Genomic DNA, 22,189 nt, shown 5'->3' with positions numbered 1-22,189 from the left:
CTCTTCATATCCTCCTCACTACAACCACTCAACTTTGTGTTGTAAGCAAACTTGATAATAATAACATACTCCATCCCCTTATCCAAAGCATTGAGATTGTTTGTGAATTGCTGAGGCCCTAGCAGTGATCCCTGCAGTAAATCCCCCAACATCACCTGTCCTTCCAAAAATGTCTCATTTGTTCCGAACTGCTATTTCCTCATTGCTAATCAATTATCAATGGATGCCAGTAAATATTACTCCCAATAGCACGTGCTTTGATTTAACAAAACATATACTTTATGTGGGAATTTTATCAAAAACTTCCTGAAAATCAAAATATGGCTCTCCCTTCAACTAAAAGTGTCCTCAAAAATGCCAACAGCTTTGTCAAAAACAACTTTCCCTTTCATTAATCCATGCTGACTCTACAGCTGTAGTAAACCTCACCTTACTTGGGAAGGAGATTTGGATCTGTTTTGAGGTTCTGAACCAGGTTAAACCTATTTATTCAGGATGTGGAGGTGCCGGTGTTGGACTGGGCTGGGGCAAAGTTAAAAATCACACAACACCAGGTTATAGTCCAACAGGTTTACTTGGAAGCACTAGCTTTCGGAGCGCTGCTCCTTCATCACGTAGCATCTGAAAGCTAATACTTTCAAATAGACCTGTTGGACTATAACCTGGTGTGATGTGATTTTTAACTTTATTTATTCAGGGAAGGAGGTGGCGGTGAATGGCTGGTTCTTGTTCAAGCCTAGCTGGCGCTGGGGGTACAAAGGTCAAACTGTGGGCGTTAATTCACGATGTTTTTCCGAACCAGCGAATGGCTGTTAATCAGGCGGCAGTGAGTGGAGATTTCACGAAGCAGCGGTAACCACCTACAGATGTCGCTGGTCAGATTGGGAAGCTGCCCTCTGGGTTCCCTCTTCATTTCGCTTTGCTGCCATTCGCCTGCTGCTCTTACATCGAGAGTGAGGGATTGTCGAGAGAGGCGGCGATTCTGCTGCTGGCCATGTTTAGCTGGAATAGGGATGCGCTGCTATGCGCTACTACCCTGGGAGTGACTTTCAGCGCTGGTGTCTGGCTGGGTAAGCTTTTCGAGCAACCTCTCCCTCTCCGTTCCTGCCTCTCCCAGCTCCGGGCCTTGACTCTGCTTTCCTGCTTACTTTGAGTTGGGTCAAGCAGCACAATGCTACGTTTACCGCACTGTTTTGGTTTGGAGATTGGATAGGGGTTATGGTGTCTATCTGCTGGAAAACTCTGTGGGTGCTGGTGAGCTGTGATGCACCCTGAATGTTGGGAATGGTAAATCCCTTCTGAGAATTCGTTCCTTTGAATGAGCTGTCACTGCCGGAGGAAGTAGTCCCCGTGGATATAAAACCCTCTAGTGACTGAGTTCAATAAATGTCTGCTCAGGATTGAAGCTTCGCCCACAAATTATAAACTCCTGTTTTTCTTTGTGAGACTTTACACAATGTGATGAGGAATCTCGTTCCCATTTCACTTTCCCCATTTCGTTATTGTGTTCCAAGTCCAAAACCAAAACCTAATGTACCACCTGACCCACCAAGTTAAAACAGAGGAAACATTAATGAAGCAAAACACCATCTCCTGAACTGTTTCATCCTTTCTCTTTTTTTTTCTGTACTTTTGGACGAGTTGGGCCGAAGGGTCTGTTTTCGTGCTGTGTAACTACATAAGTTGGTGAAAGGTTCACAGCTCGTTAAGGGCCAGAGTCTACATGCACCTCATAATAATGATTTGATTTCGATTTGCATTTCATTGTATCTGGCAGAGTTAACGGTGATTTCAGCCAATGTATGTGCCTATTCGAATATATATTTGACTCTGCTTAGTTAAAACCCTTGATTGTAGTTGAGAAGTTTTGATACAATATAACAATTTTTTAATACAATGATAAAGTTAAAAATCTCACAACACCAGGTTATAGTCCAACAGGTTTAATTGGAAACATTAGCTTTCAGAGTGACACTCCTTCATCAGGTGGTTGTGGACTCACAACCACTTGATGAAGGAACAGTGCTCCGAAAGCTAGTGCTATAACTGTTGGACTATAACCTGGTGTTTTTTTTTAAACTTTATACACCCCAGTCCAACACCAGCATCTCCAAATCATTTATATAACGAAACTTTCCAACTGCGGATGGTCAGTAAAGAGAGAACATCGGTTACAGCAATTGGCAACAGAGCTGGGATTAAATGCCATATAAACTGCACCTTTTAACAGATTGAATCAAGTATAAAGACAAGATAATATGTAGAAGCAATTGCCTGGAAGCTAGGGTGGAAATAGATTCAATGGAGATGAAATTGATGAACTCTTTCCAGGTGAAATAAAATGCAGGGCCAATGGGAAAGAGTGGAGGAGTAGAACTATCTCAAACTCTTCACAAACCAGGTATTACTGGGAGATTGGACCAAACTGGACCATCACCACCTGTGATGCATGGCTCAATAAAGTGAGTTTGGAGTTTGCTGTTTCTGTGGTGCTATCTGTTCCCCTGTTGTCTGTATCCATGATTTTTTTTTCCATCACCTAAGTTTTTTTTCTTTCTTGTCCAAACATCAAAAATGTGCAAAGGACAAATGCCCGCATCGTATTAAAATATTTTAAGACTTAAAAGAAATAGGACCAGGAGTAGGCCATTCGGCCCCTCGAGCTTGCTGCACCATTCAATAAGATCATGGCTGATCCAACATTCCACACGTCCACTTTTCTGCCATTTCCCTATAACTCGTGATTTCCTAACTGATCAAGGATCTATCTAACTTGGCCTGTAGTCATAGAGATGTACAGCATGGAAACAGATCCTTCGGTCCAACTCGTCCATGCTGACCAGATATTCTAAATTAATCTAATCCCATTTCCCAGCATTTGGCCCATATCCCTCTAAATCCTTCCTATTCATATACCCATCCAGATGCCTTTTAAATGCTGTAATTGTACCAGCCTCCACCACTTTCTCTGGCAGCTTATACCATACACGCACCACCCTCTGCATGAAAAAGTTGCCCTTAGGTCCCTTTTAAATCTTTCCCCACTCACCTTAAAGCAATGCCCCTCTAGTTTTGGACTCTCCTAACCTGGGGAAAAGATCTTGGCTATTCACTCTATCCGTGCTCCTCATTATTTGACAGACTTCTATAAGGTCCCCACCCCTCAGCCTCCGACACTCCAGGGAAAACAGCCCCAGCCTACTCGGCCTCTCCCTTTAGTTCAAACCCTCCAACCCTGGCAACATCCTTGTAAATCTTTTCTGAACCCTTTCAAGTTTCATAGCACATTTCCAATAGCGTTAATATATCTAAGGACTCTGCTCCCATAACTCTCTGTAGCAAGGAGTTCCAAAGAGAGACAACCCTTTCAGAGAAGAAATTCCTCCTCCTCTCAATCTTAAATTGTCGTCCCTTTATTCTGAGACTGTCTCCTCTGGTCCTAGACTGTCTCATGAGGGGGAAGCATCTTCTCAGCACTGACCCTGTCAAGCCCAATAAGAATCCTGTCTATTTCAATGAGATCACCTCTCCTTTTTCAAAACTCCAGTGAGTAGAGTGCCAACCTGTATAGCCTTTGCTCATAAGGCAATTTCTCCAAATCAGGAATCATTCCAGTGAACCCTCAGTGAAATGCCTCCAATGAAACGATATCTTTCCTGAAATAAGGGGACTAAAACTGCCCCGATGTGTTCTGCACTTTGCACAGTTGCAGTAAAAACATCCCTATTTTTAAACTCCAAATGCCTTGAAATAAAAGCCGATACTTCATTAGCCGTCAGTTCTTTTGTTGTCCCTTCCAATTTGAACAACTCCCCATTTCCTCACACTGTACTACATTTGCTAACTTTTTACCCAATTACTTAACCTAGCAATATCCCTCTAAACTGCTTGTATGCCTCTCACAACTTGCCTTTCCATCTATTTTTGTCATCTGCAAGTTTTGCCACAGCACGGTCACTTCCTTCCTCCAAAATCATTAATTTATAAACGGTTATGTAAACAGTTGCAGTCCCAGTATTGATTCCACTGGAACCCCACTGCTTAGATGTCGCCAACCTGAAAAAGAACCCTTTATCTCCATTCACTATTTCCTGTCCAGTCGGCAATTCTCTAAGCATGCCAATATATTGCCTCCAACATCATATTTTGTGAGGTGCCTTGTCAAACCACATCAGGAAGTCCAAATACACCACATCCACTATCCACTTTGGTTGAGCTGTCCTCCAAAACCCCCAACAAATTAGTCCGACATCTTTCTTTTCATGAAGCTGTGCTGACTCTGCTTGATTAGTTTATGATTTTCCAAATGTCCTGCTACTACCATCTCAATAATTGATTCCAACATTTTTTCAGCAATAGATGTCGGGTTAATTGGTCTATAAGCTAACTGCTTTTTGGCAGATTGGCAATTTTCCAATCCTCCGGTACTTCTCCAGCATCCAAAGATTTTTGGAAAAATTCACCCGCTATATTCAGATGTGCCGGTCAGGTGAATTGGCCGTGCTAAATTGCCCATTACGCTCGGTGCATTAGTCAGAGGGAAATGGGTCTGGGTGGGTTACTCTTCGGAGGGTTGGTGTGGACTTGTTGGGCCAAATGTTTCCATACTGTAGGGAATCTAATCTAATCTGATAGATTTATGAAAGAATTGGAGCAACCTGATTAGTTAACCATTTGACTTTCATTCATAGGGAGAAAGTTGTTCTCACGCCGTTATTCACTTTTAAGAACCTTTAAGAGCCACAGTGGTGCAAAAGGAGACCCTTTAATGGATTACGTTCTACAGAATTCTCTCCGAGAGCATCCAATCCTGAAGAAGCTAAGGATGGTCAGTGAGTTAATTGCCGATAACTATTCCGTGAGATTTAATGCAAAGCTCAGAACATAGCTTAACCACAATTAAAAGAACTGAGAGCTGAATGTAGAAAGTAAATTTAGTGAACTTAGACAACCAAGTTCAGGGGAAAAAGTAAATTCCACACTTTCCTGATGATAGGTGTAACAGAGATTTGAAATGTTGATTCAGTTTGCACTTGAACATGAGATAAATATGAAGAGCGTGCCAGACAGATCTCCTTCTGATATTCAGAATTAAAGTGAGTTTACTGAAGTATTCAAGTGAAGTATCAAACTTGTTTTAACAGTAAAAGCTATCCCAAATTCTATAATAAACACATACTCATCATCACGCAGGCAAACACTACATACAGTGTGGGAGAGGTGGAATTGAAAAGGTCACTCCTGGTTCTTTGAAGGACTTATGAATTGAACAGTGATGTTTCTGGAGATAGTTGTATAGTAGACTTCCACATTTTGTAAAAGATTACATTACATGAAAACGCAGTTTGAATTTTGTAAAGCAAAGTGAACAATTGAAAACAGAGATTCCAAGTTTCTAAATTGCAGCTGGAAAATGTTTGTTGGACTCATTAAAGAACTGGATTGCGTCAGTCTGATAATCAGTCACAGTCTAAATGCATACTCAAAACACCTTTGATTAATTCAGATTGGTTTTCTGTCTCACACCCCTTTGATAAATTTTCGTAATGCATTCAACTGGTTAGCTGTAAAGCAGCTACAACTGTTTTTCTGTCTGGGCTTATCACTGAGGGTGCACGGCACAGTGGCTCAGTGGGTAGCACTGCTGGCTCACAGTACCAGGGGCCCAGGTTTGATTCCACCCTCTGGTGATTCTGTGTGGGGTTTGTACCTTGTCTCCATGATTAGGTGGATTGGCCATGCTAAATTGCCCATAGTGTCCAGGGAGGTGCAGGCTAGGTGGATTAGTGATGGGAAATGCAAGGTTACAGAAATTGAGTGGGCCTGCGAATGATGCTGTTCAGAGGATTGGTGTGAACTCGATGGGCCAAATGGCCTGCTTCCACACTTATGGATTATATGATTCTATAACTTCTGCCAATCTAGGTACCCCTTTCAATGAAAGAGGGAATTTTATCCTGGAGGTGGCTTTTCCTCTTTCCGTCACAAAAAAACCCTCCACTTATGTCAGGGCTGCTTATAGGAAGTGTTTTTCAGTATAAAAACCTAACTGTTTGCCCACGGTGGGTCAGTCCATTTTTTACAGAATGTTTCAATGGTCCAATGTTAGGTTCCCCTTGATGTAGGTAGTGAGTATGATCTGTGTCATAGTATACAGAGTTTAATTTCTCAGCCTTTGTTTCAGCAATACATTTAGTCAAGAAGTCTTGTCTCCAGAAACATCTGAAGGCTTCATTGTGAGCCATATGTCCCCAGTGAATGATCCAGCTGAAATTTGTAGCTTCCATCTTGGAAACAGGGTTGTGGCAGTGCCCTGAGACAATTCTCAACATGTCAGATATTCTGTACAAAAAAAATTCTAATCCCTGTCATAGTGACTGTGACAATATCAGATTCTTTGGAGGTTCATTGATATTGATCAGGAGAGAAAGCAAGCTAATGTTTTGAGTCTAGATCACTCTTCAGAAGTCATTTAGAGCTAAATTTTTTTTGTTAAGCATAGTTATTAAGGGGTATGGGCCAAAGTATGTCCACAGATTGGCGATGACTTCACTAAACGGTGGAATATGCTCAAGGGGCTGAATGGCCTACCCCTGTTCCTTAAAAAAACAATGTATTCGGAAGTCTCTTTCTCACTACTTTTTTGTTTGTAAAATTCCTCTTCAGCGTACTCTCCAGGATCGAATGTGCATGATGTTGGTGGCTTGTGAACAGGCTCAATTCATGGGCAATCTGGCAAAGCTTATCAAAGCAAAGAATGTGCTCGAAATAGGTAAGTAAACGTCCACCAGAACCCATATTTTGCATTTCATTTGTAAACCTGCTCATGTGGAAGTCAATACTAATGAACCAAGAATTATTCGTATAGAACAATGCGCTAATGGAAGAGTCACTCATGCTTTACTATCAGCAACACAAACTGTGAAAATACATCTTAGATTAACCATGAGCATCCAAGGGCTCCTAATAGTCAATAAAAATGTAACTTTGTCCAAGTGGTTTGCAATAGTTAAAGTTATGTAATACTCAAAATGTATGATCAACAGTTGTATTTGATCAAATGTTATTTATTTGCTTATGAACCTGACAGTCATTGGCTCTGGATAGTTTAGAATGATAGGAATGTGATTCTCATTCGATTCTGTACAACCTGTTGTAGAGAAACCTGATGGCCCCTTGTTGAGTTAGCTCCTCAGAAGCCAGCTGCAGTCCATATCAAGTGATTTTAACTGGAGGAATCTCCCAGTGGTTCACGGGAGAGAAAGGCAACTGCTGGTAAAGATTTATTAGGATGGTAATGTTTGATCAAGACTGGGTTTTGTGAAGGTGCTAAAAGGGTTCGGTAGAAGTGAAAAGAATTGCATTCATATAGTGCCTTAATTTAATAACTCCATATGAAGCACAATCACTGTTGTAATGCAGGAAATGTGAGAGCTGATTTGCACACAGCAAGCTCCCACAAAGAGCAGAGTTACAGCTGGATGAGCGATTTATTCGGGGATAAATATTGATTTAGACACTGAGCAGAACTGCACTGCTCTTCAAAATAAGAGGCACTTAAGTCCATTTGAGAGGGTACGTAGGGCCTTAGTTTAAAGGTTTATGTTAAAGACCATACAATAGAACATAGAACACTCTCTGTACTTCGTTGGAGTATCTGCCTAGATTTGAGGTAGAGACTTAAACAGATACTGTCACAGAGGCAGGAATGCTACCTTTGAACCATAGCAGATATCCTAGTCAGGAAGGTTTAAGGGGGAGAGTAGGGGGTCAGAAGTGTCCAGGATGCGAGAGTCAGGGAATAGGAGTGTATGGGAAGAGCCGTAAGGTTGTGGAAAGCAACAGAAGGGAATGGGCCAGGATTTGTTGATGAGGACCATGTAATTCTGACCTCCAGTGGAATGGAGTCTGTACAAGTTATGCATATATTTATATGGTTATAGAGTATGAATGATGAAGATCCACTCCAAAAGCTAGTGCTTCCAAATAAACCTGTTGGACTATAACCTGGTATTGTCTGATTTTTAACTTTGTGGCGTTCTTGTACAAGAGACATATCAGATTCTACCAACAGATCTTTAGTAAAGCTGCTGTTTTGTTTCGCTACCTGATATCTGGCTTGTTTTGTTTCTTCAGGTGTCTACACTGGATATAACACCTTGAACATGGCACTTGCAATACCCGATGATGGGAAAGTCATTGCCTGTGATATCAGCCAGGAATATGCCAATATTGGGATACCATACTGGAAGGAGGTGAGGAGTGATTCCTGTGTGAGCACTGCTCAGTATGATTGATCAGGTTAACTGTAGGGTGTGTGTTGGCTCATTAGATTTTGTGCTGACAATTATCCTTATGAATGTATCCCCAAAAATGAAACTTTTAATCCTTTTGGAGGAAACATCTTGAATGAGGCGTAGGCCATTCAGCCCTTCAAGCATGTCCTACTCAGTGATACATTAAGTATTACTTACCTCTATTTCCAATGATCTCCGAAAGCCTTTTAAATAAGTGGCCACTTAGTACAGTGCATACCTCCACCGTGCTGTGTTAACTCAATGTTATTATAATAATTCAGCTCTTTCTTGGGAGACTTTTCCCTGCCTGGTTGATGGTCTGTAACTTCACAGCTGAAAGCAAAAATCCTTTTTATGGAGAGTTTCCATCTCGCCGAGGCAGCTTCAGGCTAATCCAGTTTCAATGTCCTACTCTGGAAACCCTGCTCCCGTTTTGGCAAACTTCACAACTGCAGCTAAAGCAATCTGTAACATGTTGGATCGACAGCATTCAAAATCAAACTCCATTCTACTAACCTTCTGATGACTCTAGTATAGGCTTTGAAAATGATTATTGAGGGAGGAGTATTATGTGACTGGCAATTGTTAATAGGATTAATTCATGTCTGAGCAACAATTAAATTGTAATCACTCATGTGAACCCTCCCTTTAAACAAACTTCAAAACAGGAATTGAAGTTTTTAAAACTGCAGCTGGTACAGTAAGTCACGCTATGTCTCTACGATAATGATGTCCGTCAGCTAGAGTGTTCCTAGCTAAATGAGCAGCACTCCCAGTGCTGTGAGTTGTGCTGTTCCTACGAGATTGTCATTTTGGAGCCATGTGAGGGGTAGCTGCAGTTCCATAAACAACATTTTGTTGCTTGAAATGTGCAGTGAGTGACTCTCAATTCAGTGTGTGCCCCAAATTGACTGAGAGGCAGCAGAGTTAAGCAGTGCTTCTCCATCGTCTTCAGAAATGAAGGGCTTTTTTTAAAAAAAAAGTTTACCCATCTTCGCAGGAGGCTCCAGTGAGTAATTGGATAGGAGAGAGAGTCCAATACAGCAGCTGGTCATGGCCCATTTGTTCCATCTGCTTGGTCATGACTTAAACTGAATAAAACATATGGAAATGCTCTCTCGGGTTCCTGCAAAGGGGTGTCGTGCTGTTTTGGACACGTTTAGGGCGAAGTCCAACTGGGTTTTCAATGTGGAGAGAAAATCCCAAAAGAGGCTAGAAAATCTCACACAGGTGAAAACCTGTGAAACAAAAAGAAGAAAGAGGATGTAGACTCTTCATAAACTGGCAGAAAAATGATGCAATGTCAAAAAGGGTGGCGCAGGAAAAGCACAGCAGGTCAGGCAGCATCCAAGGAGCAGGAGAGCTGATGTTTCGGGCATAAGCCCTTCATCAGGAATGTGGGGGAAGAAGGTGGAAGGGGGCTGAGAGATAATTAGGAGTGGGGAGGTGGGTGGGGAAGATAGCTGGGAAGGTGGTAGGTGAGGGGGTGATTGGTGTTTTCAAGTCTGGGAGAGTGTGGCCCTGAGCTGGTTTTTCAGGTCTGGGAGATGCAGCACTACAGAATGAAAGGAGGGAGGTAATGAATTTGAGGTTGAATATGTTAACTGACTGGTGCAGGATTAGTGTCCTGAATCACTGATAATCATGGGTTTAATATCCTGAATTGTGCTCACAAGCTTCAGTCGTCATCATGGGTAAGGTGTGCTGCTGATACTAGTATTCTACTGAAAGCAGATGAGGAAAAAAAAAAAATTTCTGCATATTTTCCATGAGCAGCAATGACTCCTGAAATCCTGGGTATGGTTTAAACTGCTTGTGGAAAGCTTTTTGTGATGTAGATTCCATTGTCGCAGAGTGACCTTTCCCTTCCATGAACATTTATCTGCAGCATTGCTCCTCCTCTGTTTCTTGGCCATATTTATATTTGGTGGCTAAAAATGTGCACTGGCAGAGTTTTCTTTTTCTGTTAGACATATGCCAGTATCAAGTGATTATTCTCCATGATCACATCCAATTTTGACTTTGAGACAGTGAGTGGTCTGTTAACAATTCAGTCTCTAGTAACAATGCTCTTTGTGATGTCCAGTATGTTCAATAACTTTCTGAAGCTGGGAATCCCGAGGGGGGAATGAATTGGATTTATCCCTGTTCTCCTCCTCCAGTTTTAGACCCTTCTGTACGTCAAAGTTTATGCACAGACTCCTGCCCGTACCTTCCGCTGTCCAGGCCCTAAACTCTGAAATTCTCTCACTTAATCCCTCAGTTTCTCTTTCCTCGTTTTAAAACGTTTCTTAAAACCTACCTCTTTGACCAAACTTTTGACTTGAGCTAGCATCATCTTGACTGACTCAGTTTTATTTTTGGTAACTGCTCCTCTGAAGCATCTTGGGGCTTTCTGACGCTAATTAAAAATGTTATCATCAGTCACATGCATTGATACAGAACCTTTCACAATCTCTAGCTTTCTGAAAAGGCATTGTACAGCCAAAGGGTCAGAGACGAGATGGGAATCCTCTTTATGTAGCATGTCGTTACGATCTGCAGTGCAGCGCCTGATGGAGTGGTCTGGATAAATTCGGTAGCAGGTTTCAAACTGAAAATCAGACAAGTAGTTGAAGGAAGGAGCAAATTGCAGGGATATAAACAAGAATAGCTCTTCAAAAGAGCCACTGATATTTGGGGTGATTTTCTGTGCTGTATGAATCTGATTCTATGAAGTACTCTTTGTTTTAACGCATAATCATCATCATTGTTACATAGGGATCACATTCCTAGAACTAACATGAGTATGAATGAAGCAAAGAACTGAACTCTTGTTAAAAAGGAACAGCACTCCAGGTCATTGCCACACATCCTAGACACCATTCACTGAGCGACAGAGACACCGATATACAGGACCCTAGCTTGAGAGTTTGAGGGAAGTGGGAACAAGAGTGAGGGACTAAAGCAGGAGCAGATAAACTAGATCCGTATCTCTGCCTTGAGGAAACACCAGCAATGAGGCAGCTGCCTTGGCTATCTTCGGTATTCAGTGATGAATGATGTTCTGGACTTCATTGTTGATGCAGGAAGTTGATAAGATCAGTAGAACCGGGAGAAACCTGCAAGGTGTCACTCCCAGAAGCCGAGTCAGCTGTGGCCAGCCAAGAGCTGAGGTGAAGGTCCTCTGAGCTTTGACAATACCCACTGGGGAGGCGGTGGCCTAGTGGTATTATCACTGGACCTTTTATCCAGCGACCCAAGTAATATTCTGGGGACCCGGGTTCAAATCCCATCATGACAGATGGTGGAATGGCTGGCTCCAGAATCAAGAGTCAGTGACCCAATGAACCCATTGTTGGAAGAATCCATCTGGTTCACTAATGTCCTTTTTTAAGGAAGGAAACTGCAATCCTTATCTGATCTGGCCTACACATGACTCCAGACCCACAGTAATGTGGTTAACTCTTAACCACCCACTGGGCAATAAATGCTGGCCTAGCCAGAGGCTCCCACATTCCGTGAATGAATCAAAACAAAGACACACTCTTTCTACTTGAAACGACAGAGTTACCAGCCTGCCAGTGTTTATTTAATCTCGACAATACCTTGCAGCAAGTTGAACTGTGAAAGCTCTGGGAATGCAAACCTGGAAAGTCACTGATCCTTTTTCCCCTGAGGTTAGGGTGGCGCAATTAAGTGTGTGATGTACAGTTAACACCTAAACCGGAGGCTGTCGGACTTCCTACTGGCTGACTGCTTCGTTGAAAGTCTCTAACCTTGATCTGCTATATCTCATGACCCTTGTCCTCGCTGTCACTGCTTTGCTGTGAGACCAGATTAATACAACACTGTCCCCCAGATTACATCGTGGTGGTGGAATACAAATGCCCTGTGTCAGATTAGTGGAGAGTTATCTGAGCCAGGGTACATGCTGACTGAGCTCTAGCCATCACTCTGTGGGACCACGTCACCATTTGGTGTCAATTTTGATGGGGTGGGGGGATGGTGATGTTAGTGATACAAGGAAAAGGAGGGAGTGAGGTGGAAAGAATTGCTTGATCATAAACTTGAATTCAAAATCATTTGTATAGACTTGCAGGAAAACATACTATGCATGTAAAACAGGAGTATGTCCGATATTAACTGTGACTGGTTATTGGAATAAAGGGCGCTGAGAGTTGCTGGTGTGCAACATTAAAGTGCAGCAGTCTACTATAGGTGGATCAGAGTTTGTGCCATGATTGTGTGGAGGGGGTGGCACTTCTCAGATGCCAATGTCTGTGGATGTGGGGTGCATGCCACCACTGCCTGAAGCATGCCCCAAAACGTTGGTGTTGGGTGTCCACGTAGCGAGCTGGTGTTGCCCGATACCCACTCTGACTCTCATGTCAGGAATCCTCCATGTCTAGTTTCTGCCCATTACGGGTGGCACAGTGTCTCAATGGTTAGCACTGCAGCCTCACAGCGCCAGGGCCCCAGGTTTGACCCTACTGTTCGGAGGGTCGGTGTGCACTTGTTGGGCCAAATGGCCTGATTCTATACTGTAGGGAATCTAATCTAAAGGATGGCATAGTGGCTTAGTGGTTAGCACTGCTGCCTCTCAGCACCACGGACCCTGGTTCAATTCCACCCTTGTCTGTCTATGTGAAGTTTTCACATTCTCCCTGTGTCTGCGCGGGTTTCCTCCCACAGTCCAAAGATGTATAGGTTAGGTGAATTGGCTGTCCTAAATTGCCCCCTAGTGTTCTGGGTTTTGCAGACTAGGTGGATTAGTAATGGTAAAATGTGGGGTTATAGGGATAAGGTGCTGGGGCTGGGGGCTGGGTGGTATGCTGTTCGGAGGGTTGGTGCAGACTCGATGGGCTGAATAGCCATTTTCTCCCCACAAGGGATTCTGTGATTCTCTGTGGTAGAATAGGAAACAACGTGAGGCTAACAACGTTTGATCAAGTTGTAACAAGTGAAGATCACCATGAATAGGCCTTGTGCTGTTGTGAATCTCCTCTTGATGTCTGGAACTTTGTGGGGAAAATGTGATTTTTGTTTTGCTTTCAACATCAAGAAATACTTCACATGATTCTACCACATATTGCATGGTTTAAAATGAATTTTGACGAGTGGATTACTGTGATCCTAGGAATAAAATGTGTAAAATATTGAGACTGCAGCATTCCATTTCCTGTGTCCATCTCTGCCCACACTCTCTCAGGCCTCTCTCTCCTCATGACCTCAAGTTCCCTTTAATCCAACATCCAGTCCGTCCACACACGCACTCTCCCTGGTTCTATTGGCCTGAGTCCAGCTGACAAACAACAAGGATTCCTCAGCCTCCCTAAACCAAAGGCAGGAAATCCTCTAGTACTGGGAATGTGCTTTACCTAGGTCGCTTATGCTGTGAGGTGAAGCAATGATGGCTCCTGAGAGGAGCTGTTGACTTTCTGCAGAACGTTGCCTGCCATTGCCCACATCTGCTGGCCCTGCAGTAGCTGAGCTGCTGACATTTCTGGCTTACATTGAGTTCAGACCAGACTCTGGGCAAGAACAACTGCTTTCGCTGCACTCTGTGCAGGGGGAGGGGACAGAAAGTATTGACGTGTTCCACAAAGCATATATTCTGATTTATCAGTAAACCCATCTTTCTAAGGAGTGAGAGCGGACGGTGTGAATTGATTTGGTGTATTGATGTAGTCACGTTGTTTCAGATTACTTCAGTTCCTACATTTTTGGAAGAGAGGCCCATGTTTTGAGGTTGATTCTGATTTATTCTTTCTCTGACCTGCCGTGTGTTAATGAAATGAGAGCTTTCAAAAGCTTAACGTTCAGTCACGCGTTTTGTTGAATTTCACATTGTTGTTGATCAGCTTTTACAGCATTACCTTGTCTGGAGAGATTTGTAATGGCCAATACAGTCAGAGATTGAAACAAGATTATTTCTAAACAGTGCTTGATCATTTTTCAAATACTCCAATTTCATTCTGGACATCATCTACTTAAAAAAAAACTTAATTGAGAAATAAAATTAATTGAAAATGAAGGAAGGGCCTGTCTCTCTTCCTTTCTCTTGGCCTGTTCTCAATCTTTCTGGTGACTTGCTGTGTTTCTTTGATTAAAGATTATGACCAGAAATTTAGTTTTGAGCTGATTGGGTGTGAGGGGATGGGGCAGGGTGGGGTGGATATTGGTCAGATTGAGGCTTTGGATGATGTGGTCTGGATCACGGTTCGTGAGTTAGAGGTGGAACGTAGACTGGAGTTCATAAACTGAAGTTGAGTTGTTGGCAGGGCGAGTGTTCGGAGGATGTGAAGGTACATTGGGGTGCTCTTGGAAGGGATATGCTAGCATAGACACATTTAAAAAAAAACTTATGATAGCAGGAGTTAACTCACCTACATTCATCTAAGGTGTTGAGGGTGGCATTGCTGCCTCGCAGCATCAGAGACCCAGGTTCGATTCCAGCCTTGAGCAACTCTGTGTGGAGTTTTCATGTTTTCCCTGTGTCAGCGTAATTTTCCTCCGGGTGCTCCGGTTTCCTTCACCACACTGAATCGAAGTGGATTTCACCAGTTTCCTCATCTTCAGAGGGTCAGTGTGGACCCGATGGGCCGAATGGCCTGCATTCATGCTGTAGGGATTCTACAATACATGTTTGCCTTAGTTGCACTGTGCCTCCTTCTGAAGGCTTTGACAGCCTCTGGGCATTCCAACACTGGGAGTGGTATCCCTGAGCAGACTGCGTGCGAATACAGAATTTTAGAATCCCTACAATGTGGAAACGAGCTCTTTGGCCCAACAAGTCCACACCAACCCTCCGAAGAGTAACCCACCCAGACCCATTATATTTACCCCTGACTAATGCATCTAACCTATACATTGCTGAACACTACGGGCAATTTAGCATGGCCAATTCACCTGGCCTGCACATCTTTGGACTCTGGGAGGAAACCGGAGCACCCGGAGGGGACCCATGTAGATACTGGGAGAGCATGCAAACTGCGCACAGACAGTCGCCTGAGGTTGGAATTGAACCTGAGTCCTTAGCACTGCTGCCTCACAGCGCCAGCTACTGTGCCTCTGGAACAGATAAAGGATGGCGCTTGTTTAACCTCGCCAGATGAGGAATGTGAGTTTAGTTTTCGTGTACTGACTTGGGCCAAAGGACACTGCGCAGCTCCTGTGAACTGATCAGCGTACACCCAGTGTGTCAGCCCATGACTTCATTTTGGTACAACTGGAGCTGATCCAGTCTGCTGAAGAAAAGCCTGGCCTGCTGCCTATGATTGTACCAGTTTGTATTTAAGTCACTGTACTCCCTATCATTGGAAACACTGAGGAGCACAGTGCGTCATGGTGAGGCATCCAAGTTTCTTAAGCCTGGAACTCATGAGAGTCATAGAGATGTACAGCACGTAAACAGACCCTTCGGTCGAACTCATTCATGTCGACCAGATATCCCAAGCCAAATCTAGTCCCACCCACCAGCACCCAGCTCCTATCCCTGCAAACCCTTCCTATTCATATACCCATCCAGATGCCTTTTAAATGCTGTAATTGTACCAGCCTCCACCACTTCCTCTGGCAGTTCATTCCATACATACCTCTGCGTGAAAAAGTTGCCCTGTAGGTCTCTCTCATGTCTTTCCCCTCTCACCCTAAACCTCTACTCTCTCTAGTTCTGGACTTCCCCACCCCAGGGAAAAGACCTGGATTTACCCTATCTATGCCCCTCATGATTGATTCAACCTCTCCCTATGTTCAAACCCTCCAACCCTAGCAACACCCTTGTAAATCTTTTCTGAAGCCTTTCAAGTTTCGCAACATCCTTCCAAAAGGAAAGAAACCTGAATTGTATGCGATATTCCAATAGTGGCCTAACCAATGTCCTGTACAGCCATAATGTGACCTCCCAACTCCTGTACTCAATACTTTGATCAATAAAGGAAAGCATACCAATCGCTGCCTTCACTGCGCTCCAAGGTCTCTTTGTTCAGCAGCACTCCCTAGTGTACAAGTCCTGCTAAGATTTGCTTTCCCAAAATGCAGCACCTCACCTTTATCTAAATTAAGCTCCATCTGCCACGTCTCAACCCATTGGCCCATCTGATCAATATCCTGTTGTAATCTGAGGTAACTTCCTTTGCTGTACACTGCACTTCCAATTTTACTGTCATCTGCAAACTTACTAACTACACCTCTTATGTTCACATCCAAATCATTTATATAAATGAAAAGCAGTGGACCCAGCACTGATCCTTGTGGCACTCCACTGGTCACAGACCTCCAGACTGAAAAAACAACCCTCCATCACCACCTTTTTAGAGCAAGTTCTGTATCCAAATGGCTAGTCCTCCCTGTATTCCGTGAGATCTAACCTTGCTAGTCAGTCTCCCATGGGGAACCTTGTCGATCACCTTATTGAAATCCATATAGATCACGTCCACGGCTCTGCCATCATCAATCCTCTTTGTTACTTCTTCAAAAAAATTAAGTCTGTGAGACATGATTTCCTATGCACAAAGCCATGTTGGCCATTCTTAGTCAGTCCTTGCCTTTCAAAATACATGTACGTCCTGTCCCTCAGGATTCCCTCCAACAACTTGCCCACCACTGACGTCAGGCTCACTGGTCTATAGTTCCCTGTCTTGTCCTTACCACCTTTCTTAAACAGCGGCACCACATTAGCCAACCTCCAGTCTTCTGGCACCTCACCTGTGACTATTGATGATACAAATATCTCGGCAAGGAGCCCAGCAATCACTTCTCTGGCTTCCCACAGAGTTCTAGGGTACACCTGATCCGGTCGTGGGGATGTATCTACTTTTATGCATTTCAAGACATCCAGCACCTCTTCCTCTGTAATATGGGCATTTTCCAAGATGTCACAATCTATTTCCCCACATTCTATATCTTCCATGTCCTTTCCCACAGTAAACACTGATACAAAATACTCCCCATCTCCTGTGGTTTCACACATCGGCTGCCTTGCTGATCTTTGAGGGGTCCTATTCTCTCCCTAACTACTCTTTGACCTTAATGTATTTGTAAAATTTCTTTGGATTCTCCTTAACCCTATTTGAAAAAACTATCTCATGTCCCCTATTTGCCCTCCTGATTTCCCTCTTAAGTATACTCCACTGCCTTTATACTCTTCTAAGGATTCACTCGATCTATCCTGTCTATACCGGACATATGCTTCCTTCTTTTTCTTAACCAAACCCTCAATTTCTTTAGTCATTCAGCATTCCCTATACCTACCAGCCTTTCCTTTCACCGTAACAGGAATATACTTTCTCTGGATTCTTGTTATCTCATTTCTGAAGGCTTCCCATTTTCCAGCCATCTCTTTACCTGTGAACATCTGCCCCCAACCAGCTTTTGAAAGTTCTTGCCTAATACCGTCAAAATTGGCCTTTCTCCAGTTTAGAACTTCAACTTTTAGATCTGGTCTATCCTTTTCCATCACTATTTTAAAACTAATAGAATTATGGTCGCTGACCCCAAAGTGCTCCCTCACTGACACCTCAGTCACCTGCCGTGCCTCATTTCTGAAGAAAGTTTCAAGCTTTGCACCTTCTCTAATAGATACATTCACATACTGAATTGGAAAATTTTCTTGTACTCATTTAACAAATTCCTCTCCATCTAAATCCTTAATACTATGGCAGTCCCAGTCTATGTTTGGAAAGTTAAAATCCCTGACCATAATGACCTTATTATTCTTACAGCTAACTGAAATCTCCTTACAAATTTGTTTCTCAATTTCCCTCTGATTATGAGGGGGTCTGTAATACAATCCCAATAAGGTGATCATCCCTTTCTTATTTCTCAGTTCCACCCAAATAACTTCCGTGGAAGTATTTCCAAGAATATCCTCCCTCAGTACAGTTATAATGCTATCCCTTATCAAAAATGCCACTCCCCTCCTTTCTTGCCTCCCTTTGTCCTTCCTGTAGCAGTTGTATCCTGGAACATGAAGCTGCCAGTCCTGTCCATCCCTGAGCCATGTTTCTGTAATTGCTGTGATTATCTCAGTTCCATGTTCCTAAGCAGGCCTTGAGTTCATCTGCATTCCCTGTTAGGCCTCTTGCATTGAAATAAATGCAGTTTAATTTATCAGTCCTACCTTGTTCTCTGCTTTGTCTCTGCCTACCCTGACTGTTTGACTCACTTCTGTTCTCCACTGTACCAGTCTCAGGTTGATGTTTTTCCTCACTATCTCCCTGGGTCCCAATTTCCCCCCCTCCCCCTGAGCAGCTCTAGCAAATCTCCCTGCCAGTCCCCTTCCAATTCAGGTGTAATCTATCCTCCTTGTACAGGAAGAGATTCCAGTGATCCAAAAATGTGAATCCTTTTCCCATACACTAGCTCATGCATTCATCTCCTCTATCCTTCTATTCCTGCCCTCGCTCGCAGCATCGGGAATAATCCAGATATTACTACACTTGAGGACCTCCTTTTTAAGTTCCTGCCTGACATTGTATGTTCTCCCTTCAGAACCTCATCCTTTTTCCTTCCTATGTTATTGGTTCCAATGTGTACAATGACCTCCTGCTTGGCCCTCTCCCCTTGAGAACATTCTGCACTCTCTCTGAGATATCCTTGATCCTGGCACCAGGGAGGCAACACACTGTTCTGATTTTTTGCTGCTGACAACAGAAACATCTGTTTGTGCCTGGGACTAGAGAGTCCCCTAACACAATTGATCTCTTGGAACCCGACGTAACTTTTGTTGCATTAGAGCCAGTCTCGATACCAGAAATTTGGCTGTTCATGCAACATTCCCCCGGGAATCCATCACACCCTTCATTTTCCAAAACAGTATACTTATTTGAAATGGGGATAGACACAGAAGATTCCTGCACTACCTGCCTAACTCTCTAACCTTTCCTGGAGTTAACCTATCTACCTGACTGTATCTGCAACTTTTCTCCCTTCCTATAACTGCCATCCATCTCACCCTCTTTGATCTTGTAAATTCCTCATTGCCTCTAACTGTTTCTCCAATCGATCCATTCGATATGATAGGATTCGCAACCAACAGCATTTATTGCAGATATAATCCTCAGAAACTTGTAAACGCTCCCTGAACTCCCACATCTGACAAAAAGAGCATATCACTCTACTAAAGGCAATTTTTGCTTCTTTCAATCTACAGACCCAGAAAGTAGCAGTGTCTTATTCCTCTACAAATCACTGCTCCAGGCTAACTATTTTAAGTTTAATCAAGCGACATATCTCAATAAAACATATAATCAAGAAAGAACCCACTGTACACACTAATGCAGACTTACTGTAAGGTCACACTTAAAGCTATTCACTTATCTGTTTCTGTGCTGTGACCTCTCCCAAACAGGTTCCTCTAAGATCAGTTGTGAATTTCACTGTTTGTTAATTTTCCTAGATGCACTCCGATGTCCAGCGATCCATGAAATCAAACAGCAAAGGGAGTAACTGTAAAGTTTCAATGCTCTTGCTCTTGCTCTCTCTTGCACTGACCATCTTCGGATGCTGGCTGACCTGCTGCACATTTTCAGTACCACACTAATCTTGACTCATGTCGTGCCTTTGTCATCCCTCTCCCTTCTAAAAGTGCTGTTGTTCTAACATTTTTTTTCCTCCAAAGTTCCAAAACAATGCAACACCATATAAAACAGTAATTTCTGCTCCTGAAATTCGAGGAAATCCCCTCCAATGCCTAAAATACCTCACAAAAAAGGAGCAGTCTGTTAGAACTAGAAATTTTTCCCATCCTCCATCTTGAATTACCCAGAATCCTCCTTTTTTTTAACCAAAGGAAAATCCAGGTACAATTGTCTAGAACAGCTAAGCTAATCCTGTGCCCAGGCCTCATGCGAATAAATATGTCCAAGTCCCATTGTACTTGGTGTCTAATGAAAGTGAATCTCCTTTTTGCCTGTTGTTGTTGTCCAGTGCAAAGTGGGTTTAAAAGGTTGCTTGCTTCCATTGAATCATCAGTATTGTGGATAGCTACAAGCTAGTGCTGTTGATGTTAGCCTATTGCACTCTGTACTGCTGGGAGGCCTGTAATGAATAGAGACACTGGCTGTTCACTGAGTGGGATTGGTTTAGCTTGGACCTAGTGCAGACAGTTCTTTTTGCACATGGTTCCTTTTGTTTTTATTCACTCAACTGAATGGGGTCAGTTGTTGCCAAACCGTAACTGTCCTTGGAAACAATGGAGCAATGTTCTCAGCTATTTCAGAGGACAGTTAAAATTCAACCACATTGCCATGCGTCTGGAATCACCTGTAGGGCGGGTGGCAGTTTCCTTCCTAAAAGAAGTGGACCAGATGTTCTTTTTCAAATGACCATCAACAATGGATACAATGCCATCATTAGACTCTTAATTACCGATTTTGTTTTTACTGAATTCAAATTTCACCCTCTGCTGTGGAGGGCTTTGAACCCAGGTCCCCGAAGCCTTCTGCCATTTCTGGATAACTCTCCACACCGCTGAGTAAATCCAATCTTGACATTTAAATGATTCATTCGTGTTGGGGCTTTGTGCTGTTTAAAAAAATTAAATCTCCGTTCTGGTTTATTGCAGGCAGGAGTGGAGCATAAAATTGACCTTCGGATTAAACCAGCAACTGAAACACTAGGTAAGTAAAGCAGCACCATATTATTTGTTCACACAGTGATGAGGGGAGCCAGTAGGACTTTAAAGACCCATCAGCATTATTTTAATGCAAAATAATTTTCATCTGGCCCTTTCATCAGCTGGAGCTTAGTTGCAAGGACTCTTGTCTCTGAATCCAAAGGTCCTCTGAGCGTATCATTCAGAACGTCGCTGTAGGTCATATTGTGGGGGTGTTACATACGCTGTGGTGCTAATTTGTAGACAAGGTGCTAAACCATAGTCATGTCTGCCCCCTCAGATGGACAGGAGCAATCCCTTTTGAGCTGTTTCCAAGATGAGTTATTAACATCCTGGGAGGTTGCCATTGACCAGAAACTGAACTGCACTAGCCATATTAATACTGTGGCTACAGGAAAGAGCAGGTCAGAGACTAGAAGTCCTGAAGTGAGTAACTCACCCCCTGACTCTTGAAAACCAGCTGCAAAGTACAAGTCAAGAGTGTGATGGAATCCCAGCCCTTGTCTGGATGGGTGCAGGTGCAACTCCAACAACAATCAACACTATCTCGGAGACAGCAGCCTACTTAATTAACACCACGCTCACAAGCATCCTGTCCCTCCACCACCGATGCTCAGGCGCAGTAGTGTGTACAATCTACAAGATGCACTGCAGAAATTCACCAACTTTCCGCCAACAGCAACTTCCGAACCCATTTCCACTTCCATCTAAAGGCCAAGGGCAGCAGATACATAGGAAAATCACTTGCAAGCTTTAATTAATTGTTTGACATTGTGAGAGTTATAGCTAAACTTTGAAATGACTATTTGAGAGGTCCCGTCACCAGGGTTGTGTACATAGATGGATCACACAGGCCTGAATGTTCTTTTCACATTATGATCCAGCCCAGCTCACTCAAGATGGAGTGATCTATCAGTGCATCACCAAGTGAATGTACAAATTAGGAATAGTAGTCCATTCAGCCTCTTGACCGTTCGCAAGATCATGTCTAATCTGATTAAACCTTAAACTGGCCTGCTTGGGCAGCAAGTAGCTGCTGTGATACAGAACACACAGCTGGGAATGTGGTGGAGACAGGGTTTTCAAGAGAGAATTGTCTGCTGGGGAACAGTTTTCTGAGCTGTGGTGAAAAGGAGGGGGAATGAGATTGTGAATTGCTCTTACAGAGAACTGACACAGACAAGCCGGGCTGAATGGCCATTTCCTGTGCTATGCCTATTTCATGACTCCTTGTGTGAGATTCCATGTAAATAGTTACATTCCTACAGCTAGCATGGGAGATGCCAGACCCATG

The 22,189-nt window shown here is 43.2% G+C and overlaps 1 protein-coding gene across 1 annotated transcript in view; it reads left to right on the top strand.

Annotated features, from left to right (window-relative positions):
• The first annotated feature begins 854 nt into the window (after positions 1-854).
• The window catches only part of comtd1b (catechol-O-methyltransferase domain containing 1b), a 39,741-nt gene continuing 18,406 nt past the window's right edge, over positions 855-22,189 (top strand). Inside the window, exons 1-5 of the mRNA XM_043678884.2 lie at positions 855-1,070; positions 4,692-4,828; positions 6,667-6,772; positions 8,137-8,255; positions 20,845-20,899. Of these exons, the coding sequence (XP_043534819.1) occupies positions 995-1,070; positions 4,692-4,828; positions 6,667-6,772; positions 8,137-8,255; positions 20,845-20,899 (493 nt within the window). The 5' untranslated portion in view covers positions 855-994. The remainder of the gene's footprint in view (positions 1,071-4,691; positions 4,829-6,666; positions 6,773-8,136; positions 8,256-20,844; positions 20,900-22,189) is intronic.

The sequence above is a fragment of the Chiloscyllium plagiosum genome, unplaced genomic scaffold (assembly GCF_037043375.1).
Source record: "Chiloscyllium plagiosum isolate Xiang-an unplaced genomic scaffold, Cpla_swu_hap1 HiC_scaffold_43, whole genome shotgun sequence".
Lineage (NCBI taxonomy): Eukaryota > Metazoa > Chordata > Chondrichthyes > Orectolobiformes > Hemiscylliidae > Chiloscyllium > Chiloscyllium plagiosum.
This window is presented reverse-complemented; position numbering and strand designations above follow the sequence as displayed.